The following is an 8994-nucleotide window of genomic DNA, read 5'->3' on the forward strand; positions in this document are numbered from 1 at the left end:
ACCTTCCTTTGATATTGTAGTGAAGGGTGGTTTCTGAATATACATTTGATTTGGATTAATAATTTCCACTGTCTACATTGTGAAGGAACTAAATAAAACATACAAAGAGGATAAATTTAGGGGCATGATGGCAACAACTGATTCCCATATATGGTAGCACATAGGGGTATTCAGCATATTTGAAAATAAAGTAATCATTCAACAAAGGAATATATATTCTAATATTTATTTTATTGCAGTATATACAGACATGCATGCAAAATTTACAGTGCGCATTTCTAACATGTTTATATTTGATAAATAGGGGTGAACATATTTTGAAATGGAAATACCTCTAAAATATTTAACATTTCTTTTAAAATAGTGGTAGAAAAAAATGACAACGTATATACAAAAAGAACCATAAAAATTATGTCACAGTAAGTCACAGTATTTGAAAAAAAAAAATCTTAAATACGATTTCTTCAAATATAAGATTTGGAGTTATACTTTCAGAATATTGGTACAAAATTTAATTTTGCTGCAAGAGATTGGTTTGCATATGCTTGATGCAACATATTTCTAGTGTAGCTCTTCATCCAGTTTTTTTTCCAAAACAGGGACACCTAATCCACAGTTTTAAGGCTTTTACCTGAAATTTAAAATAAATAATGTAAATACCACAGGAGCTATAATAAATATATTTAGGTATGTACAGGTATGAGATCAGTTATCCAGAAAGCTCTGAATTACGGAAAGGCCGTCTCCCTTAGGCTCCATTTTATACAAACAATCCAGTTTTTAAAAAATGATTTCCTTTTTCTCTGTAATAATAAAACCGTACCTTGTCCTTGATCCAAACTAAGATATAATTGATCCTTATTGGAGGCAAAACCAGCCTATTGGGTTTATTTAATATTTACATGATTTTCTAGTAGACTTAAGGTATGAAGATCCAAACTATGGAAAGACACAGGTCCCTAGCACTCTGGGTAACAGGCCCATACCTGTACAAAAAAAAACATATATATACACATCTCTTTTTGTTTTGTATAACTTATGCACTGATCGCTCTGGTGGAGCCGAAACTTCAGTCCATAGCTCTTCAATAAATAATTTTCTATTTTTCTAAGACCTGCAAGTGCTGATCTCTCTTTTTGTTTTATATATATTATATATATCCCCACAAACTGCATCAGTTTGCCCTGACAAATCTTACACATTTTCTTTAACTGCTAAGAATTAAGGTGGCCATACATGCACCAAAATTATTGTAAAAAATTATAGTGGGAGACGAGGTGACCGACATTGGCAAAAGCCTTGGTTGTCGATTGAACAGGATGGCGTCGATAGGATGGAAACATTTTTATCAGGTGGCTTTGAAGGCACCACGAACATTGGCAAAACTTAAAGCTAAATCGCCAGATAGAGGAAGAAATCTTTTGTTTCTACCTGCATATCTGATGATTGAGCCAATGGTAGCAGTAAAGATTGTAACCCAGGCATACTTACATGTAACAGTACAAGTCAAACATATAATTCAGGATAACCCATAAGACATTAATATTCCCCTTATTTAATGCAAAGAACTGCATAGCAGCATGGTGTAGGTCATATTTTCACAAACAGACTGTGGTTGATTAAGCAGAAAAGTTATGTAAAACGTTTTCACTTCATAAAACTAAACCTAAACTTAAAGCAAAACATAATACTATATGCATATGCCTAAAAAGCACTGAAAAAAGCCAACTACCCAAGTTATGCAGGTCAGGACAATATAATTGATTTGATTAAAGGGGTTGTTCACCGTTGAGATAACTTTTAGTAAGATGTAGAGTGTGATTTTCTAAGACAATGTGCAATTGGTTTTTATTTTTTTTATCATTTGTGGTTTGGTTAAGATGCAAATTGAAGAGCTGCTGAATTAAAAGCTAAATAACTCAATCTGGTAACTAGGGTCCAAATTACCCTTGCAACCATGCATTGATTTAAATAAGAGACTATAATAAGAATAGGAGAGGGCCTATTTGTTTTTTTAGAAGGGAGTCAGCGATGCCCATTTGAAAAAGCTGCAAAGAGTCAGAAAAAATAGGCAATTCATTAAAAAAAAAAAAAAAACATGAAAACCAATTGAAAAGTTGATTAGAATTGGTCATTTTATAACATAATAAAAGTTACCATAAAGGTGAACCACCCCTTTAAAGTAGCTCATTTACCTGCAGAACAACTCACCTACGAGGTTGATTGGCATCAAATAATGTGTCATCGTCGTCATCATCATCTTGCTCCAGTGGAGTTAATTCCATGTTTCCTAAGTTTGCATCCAAAACACCATATTTCCTTGTTTTCTTATTTTTTCTTCTAGTTCTGAAAAGTAAAAAAAAAAAAAAAGCAAAGAAAAATTGATTCCACTTTACCAGTGTATCAGGATTTTATCACAGTATTATTTGCAGAAGTGAATACCAGTGTGAATGTGACGTTTTTTAGGAGTTGTGGAGCCCCTGGATGGACCTATTTCCAATGTTTAAGGGATAACACGGATTCCTTTTTTTTTTTCTCTCTATCTTTTTTTAATTATAATTTGGAGTTTATTAACGTATACATTACTTTGGTACTTTGATTACAAATAATCAAGATTCATTTTTACAGTATGCTCAATTTGGCTTGTTGTTTTTGGCTTGCCAGAATAGTACCTTTAAGTCTACTTAACTACTTAAAATACATATAGATAACCTGTAAGAGTAAATTTGGCCATAGATGCAAAGATACCGTCATACGAAATGAAGCTTTGTACAATTTTCGGACCGTGTATGGATTGTCCCAACATTTTTCATACCATGGCCATCAGTCATTTGGACAGGTTAAAAGATCAATACGAAAATCAGTTAGCATTAGGAAGTGTTCTATCCAAGAGTGTCGGGGAGAGACATGTAGAGATGTGGAGAGCATAAATCCCCATGGCGTAAATGCTCGGTAAGTGAGCACTCTTTCATCATATAATGTCCTTGCATTTGCACCTCAGGGATTGAAAAAAATGACCCCTTTAGACTTCAAAGATAGTAGAAACAGCTGCATATATAGTGCTCAATAAGTGAGTAATATTTTAAGTATCAGCACTTCTTGGATAGTAGAGTCTAAATGTTATTTTTTAACCCCAGGTTCCTATTTACTAAAAAGTGTCAGTACAAATGCAGATTAAGTGAGCAGTTAGTTCAGACATCTCATATTAGATTAATGACACAAGAACTTATGTCAACCGAATAGAATCAAATGGCAAAAATGCAGTTATAGCGGCCTTATTTGTGACAAAAACCTGACATTTTTATTCAGCCTAAAATGAAATGTAACACAAGAAGAATTAATAGTGCTATATACAACAAAAACACTACAAAGTAAAGTCTCGGAGAATCTTACAGAAAGACAATTATCCCAAGCACAAGGTCAAAGAAACACTGGAGTCCATGTCTGGCCCCATACATGGGCTAAAAAGATCCCACTTATTCAACTCAACAGGCAGTTCTGGGAAGAAACCAAAACACAAAGCAAACTGAGTGCAACTTTCTATTCCAATCATTTCTGAAAACAAGTCAAGAGCACGAAAATGCAGCATGTTGCGGATAATAAATGCAAATGGTGTGCTCAAACCTGCGTCTCAAATGCATAAGACAAAAGCCCATATGTAAGAGCCCTTAAAATTTAATTTTATAAATAAATATTAACCAAACTCTGAATACTTCAGAAAAATACATTTTTCAAAGAGAGAAATGAGAGAGTGTGTTAATTTTTGCATTATATCAACGAATTATCTGGAAAATTCAGTCAATGTTCTCAATTGTTCCATGCAAGGCTGTCCAACTTCTTACCTGTAGGACATTAACACATTAGGAATTAAAGGAATTGTTCAGTGTAAAAATAAAAACTGGGTAAATAGATAGGCTGTGCAAAATAAAACATGTTTCTAATATAGTTAGTTAGCCAAAAATGTAATGTAAAAAGGCTGGAGTGACTGGATGCATAACATGTCAGTCAGGACTCTACTTCCTGCTTTTCAGCTCTCTTGGTTTACACAGACTGGTTACCCTGGCTACCAGGCAGTAACCAATCAGAGACTTGAGGGGAGCCACATGGGTCATATCTGTTGCTTTTGAATCTGAGCTGAATGCTGAGGGTCAATTACAAACTCACTGAACAGAAATGTACCATGTGGCCCCCCTTCAAGTCGCTGACTAATTCAGAGTTATAGAGCTGAAAAGCAGGAAGTTGGATTCTGGCTGTTTTAATAGACATCTGTTCACTCCAGTCTTTATACATTACATTTTTGGCTAACTAACTATATTAGAAACATTTTTTATTTTGCACAGCCTATCTATTTACACAGTTTTCACTTTCACACTGAACTATTCCTTTAAGTTAAAATGGCTGTCAAAAAGTGTGCATATTTGACCTTTAATGTTTAGTAATCATTATTTGCTTGGTTAAACACGATTCTAAGATGTGAATCTTGGCTGTCAGTGGTGCAGTGCAGTGCCCTTCTATGCTTTAACCACTACTAACTTAACTGCAGACGCAAGCAATTTGATGTCCTTCTATATTGATACTATTTAACTAACTAACTAGTACAGGTACTATTTAACTAACTTTTAAGGTTTTAGAGCAAAGAAGCTTGTGACAAATAGTACAGTATAGTAATACAAGTAGTAGGAATAAGCCACCTGATACACGAGTATTGTCCTAGACCCTTAATAGACAATAAAGTAATACATGTAGTAGGCAGTATCACAAGTGAAACATTGATTTAGTGCACAAAACAGTATCCAGCGGAGCAAAACATATTAGGAAGGAGGAGCTCAGGGACCTTAGAGCAGTGAGATATCGCTGTCTTTTTGGTACGGTTGAATTTTGGATACATTTATGATTATTTTGTGCACCAAATAAACGATCCATGTGTGGTATTGCGTACTACTGGCATTACTATATTGTTTATTGAGGTGCAAGGGCACTATTCACACATGTAACAGATGGCTTACTCCTAAACACTTACCGACTGTGAATATCGGAGCGGCCCCAATATGCATGTGCAAAAACTCTGTTAGCGGTCCCTTATAGGAGGAATAAAAAGATACCGAAGATGGCGTCCATGAGCTCTTCTGCGCTACTCTGCATGGATATGTCACGTTTAATGCCAGGGACACTTTTAAGAGATACTGACACCTGAAATTAAACTTTTTTTTACAGCTATTATTATATTGACTTTGCAAGCTACTTCTAACTTTGCCATTAAGTATTTGCATGATGCTTTAACATTACCTGTCTGATCCCCCATGTTCCTGTATGAGGGGGCTGCCATATTTGTGCAGCAGGAGTCCGTTAGCATTAGCAACTGTAACTAACAGGCTGAGATGGGACAGTCAGGTTGGCAAAGTCAGAGTGTCAGAGAGTCAGGCTTAGGAACTTCAACTAACAATTATATACAAAAACAAACCTCTCAGCAAATAATGATCAACATGACCTATAGGTAACATTTAATGTACATTCATATGCTAAAATTCATTTTTTAGTGTCAGTATCACTTTAAGTAAAGGACTATGGGGAGGGGGACCAATGGAGGGAAGGGGGTTTTGTTATCTTTTTAAAAAAAAACAAACAAACTGACTAAAGTATTCTGCTTATGATGTGGTGCTAAGAAAGCATTACATTATATGTCTTTACATAGATCTGCATAAAAAAATACTGTTTTTATACACCTGCTCCGGAGAAGCCCCTAAATACACGGCCTACAACCACTCCACAAAACGTGTCTCCTTGCCGACAGACACAAAAGTTTTACAGTGCAGGATTTCAGAAAATAATATAACGTATATGCATGGCTTTAACTATCTACACCGCTCTCTATAAAAGTATAGTAAAAACTATTTTAGGGCCAGCCTTTGGCTGTTAGGGGTAAGGTGGCATTTTTTATGGATGATGGCTGTAGCATGTGGCAGTTGCAGGGATGTGGCAGTTGCAGAGATGTGGCAGTTGCAGATTAACAATAGCTGGGGTTTGCAGGCTGACCATGACCAACAGGCCACAAACAGTTTTTAAAACTATAATAATCTCTTTATCAGCGTGTCCAACTGGCTCCTGAACTACAAAAGGGAGACCCGTGATACTGAGGGGTGATACAGCCCTGTGCATTTTTTGATATTTTCTCGGGTAAAAAGAAGTCCCTAGAACACAGCTCGTTTGCACCACAACGACATAGAGTGAAATTACTAGCAGTAACGTTACTCACCTCATTGTCCTTATGACAAAATAAGCAACAACGGCAGCGCTAACCAACACAAGCACCACAAGGGCCCTCTGTGTCCGGGGCTTGTTGGGCGATTCAGCAGAAGGTACAGTAGCCAAAGCTCCCCCGGCAATAGTGCTCGAGCTGTTTCCCTTCTTAGAAATGTGAGGGAGCTGACCGGTAGGGAAGGCAGGGGATGCAGTAGGAGCATTAACAGCAAAACCCACGTCACTGAAAAGACTTAAGGTGAGTAACGCCAATAGCATTCCTCCAGCCGAGCATAGCGACATGATGTAGCCGTAAAGCCCCATGTTCCCAACTGCACCTCGTGCCCTTTCCCGGCTAGGGGAGGGCTGGCGCTACAACAGAATACCCCAGTCCCGCTGAGACTTGATCAGCACCAGACGAGTCAGTACACTTCGTACACATAGGTAGTTCCGGCTTCCGGATCAAACAGCCTTGTTGCCAAGCAGCACCTACTTCCGCTATAGACACGTCCTATCCTACGTCATAACGCTGCACGTGATTCTTATTCTGTTTCTGTTCAGTTTGGCGCGCCCCCTCCCCTTTTCTTTGTTTATTTTGGAGGCGTTTTAAGCTTGTGTTTTGGGGATCTGCGTGCGCCACTTCGCTCCTACTTGTTGATTCCCAACACTATTTATCAGACCTAAAACTGAATGTGTTCCCGGCGTTTTAAGCTGGTTGGGAAATTTTTAATATCATATGTTAGGTCCACTTGAAAATGAGACACGAAAGGTTTCAGCTAGAAGGACAGTACCAATTTGTGATGTCATTTAAGTGCAGGCACTGCAGCCCTACAACATTCATTTATTAGTGTCATTGAGTGTTCCAATGATTTATTAACTCTTATTTATTAAGAAAGTTTTTGGAACTAGTGGCATTTTTTGATCCAGGCCCAAATTTCCAGGGCTTTTACTTCTAAAGGGGGTTTGGTGACGAACAAGTAGGGTTGCCACCTTTTTTTTTAAAAAAAATACCGACCTTCCTATATTTCAAGGCATTTTTCCTATTAATTACATTGGGATCAAGCTTAATTTTTACCGGCCAGGCCGGTAAAATACCGGTCAGGTGGCAACCCTAGGAACAAGGGGGTAGTTGAACTGCAGCATGAGCAGACAGGAGCTTGGCAAAAGAAACAAGCTTGTAGTACTGGCAGGGAACAGCGCAGGAGCAGGTAGCAATGACACATTACATTAAACAGACCAGACAGGACTTATGGGCGGATTCACTAAAGGGTAAAGTGGCTAATGCTAGTGACAATTCACCAGCATTGCCACCCACAGGGAGATCGCCAATTCACTAACAGGCACAGGTGCCAATTCGCTAGTGAAAGACAGTTGCTAGCGTTAATTAACACTATCGCTAGGCAACATTTCGTTCTGGCGAAAGGCCGTTACTCAGTAAAGTGAGGATTTTACTGGACTTTACCTCTTTCGCCAGAGTTGACTTTGCCACCTCAGACCAGGCGAAGTGCTAAAAAGAAGCCAGATCTTCCTCAATCTTCTGTCGCTTACATCATATCCTGTGTGCTGAAAATGCATTAAAGTTCCAAAAACACTGGCAACTTTTCTTTTTTTGAAGCGGGATTGCCTGCAAAAGTCCTAACAAAATTCTTTTGGGGAAACGGTTTTCTCCAGACATTTCCTAAGAAATGGAACATTCAATTTACAGTGGGCTCATGTGTAATCCATTATATAAATTATCTTGTCTTTATTAAGGTTACCTGGACATTTGTAATAAAAAGTGGTAACTTCAAGCATTTGCACCAACATTTATAATAAAGATGTCCATACAACTTTAAATTCCCCCGCCATATGAAAATTGATCTAAGCGAAAGATCACTAGCGAATTTTTGCTAGGCAGAAACGAACGCTCGCACTGCCGAACCAATGCTAGCAAAAAGTCCCCAGCGTTCGGCGCCCAGGGCGCAACTTCACTTATTAGTGAATTAGCGTAGTGTAGCGGGTTGAAAAAAGACAAAGTCCATCAAGTTCAACCCCTCCAAATGAAACCCCAGCATCCATACACACACCCCTCCCTACTTTCACATAAATTATATATATCTATACTAACTATAGAGTTTAGTATCACAATAGCCTTTGATATTATGTCTGTCCAAGAAATCATCCAAGCCATTCTTAAAGGCATTAACTGAATCAGCCATCACAACATCACCCGGCAGTGCATTCCACAACCTCACTGTCCTGACTGTGAAGAACCACCTACGCGTTTTTGTTAAAATCCTACTTGTTTTGGTTTTAAAACCCAATAAAAACATTTACAAGAAGAACCACCTACGTTGCTTCAAATGAAAGTTCTTTTCTTCTAGTCTAAAGGGGTGGCCTCTGGTACGGTGATCCACTTTATGGGTAAAAAGGTCCCCTGCCATTTGTCTATAATGTCCTCTAATGTACTTGTAAAGTGTAATCATGTCCCCTCGCAAGCACCTTTTTTCCAGAGAAAACAACCCCAACCTTGACAGTCTACCCACATAATTTAAGTCTTCCATCCCTCTAACCAATTTAGTTGCACATCTCTGCACTCTCTCCAGTTTATTTATATCCCTCTTAAGGACTGGAGTCCAAAACTGCACTGCATACTCCAGATGAGGCCTTACCAGGGACCTATAAAGAGGCATAATTATGTTTTCACCCCTTGAGATAATGCCCTTTTTTATGCAAGACAGAACTTTATTTGCTTTAGTAGCCACAGAATGACACTGC

The 8994-nt window shown here is 38.0% G+C and overlaps 1 protein-coding gene across 1 annotated transcript; it reads right to left on the minus strand.

Annotated features, from left to right (window-relative positions):
* Nucleotides 1–212: 212 nt before the first annotated feature.
* fam174a.L (family with sequence similarity 174 member A L homeolog) lies at nt 213–6760 on the minus strand. The gene is made up of 3 exons (XM_018264480.2): nt 6254–6760; nt 2212–2346; nt 213–631 (listed from the first exon to the last, which is right to left on the minus strand). Exons 1-3 carry the CDS (start codon nt 6559–6561, stop codon nt 628–630), a joined length of 447 nt encoding a protein of 148 aa, XP_018119969.1. The 5' UTR covers nt 6562–6760; the 3' UTR covers nt 213–627.
* Between the last annotated feature and the right edge of the window lie 2234 nt (nt 6761–8994).

Source organism: Xenopus laevis, chromosome 1L (assembly GCF_017654675.1).
Source record: "Xenopus laevis strain J_2021 chromosome 1L, Xenopus_laevis_v10.1, whole genome shotgun sequence".
NCBI classification, from domain to species: Eukaryota; Metazoa; Chordata; class Amphibia; order Anura; family Pipidae; genus Xenopus; species Xenopus laevis.

Coding starts and splice junctions, on each gene's coding strand:
- fam174a.L (XM_018264480.2), bottom strand. CDS start 6,561: ATGGGGCTTTACGGCTACATCATGTCGCTATGCTCGGCTGGAGGAATG. Junction 2,347..6,253: donor TTTGTCATAAGGACAATGAG/GTGAGTAACGTT, acceptor TTTACTTTTCAG/AACTAGAAGAAAAAATAAGA.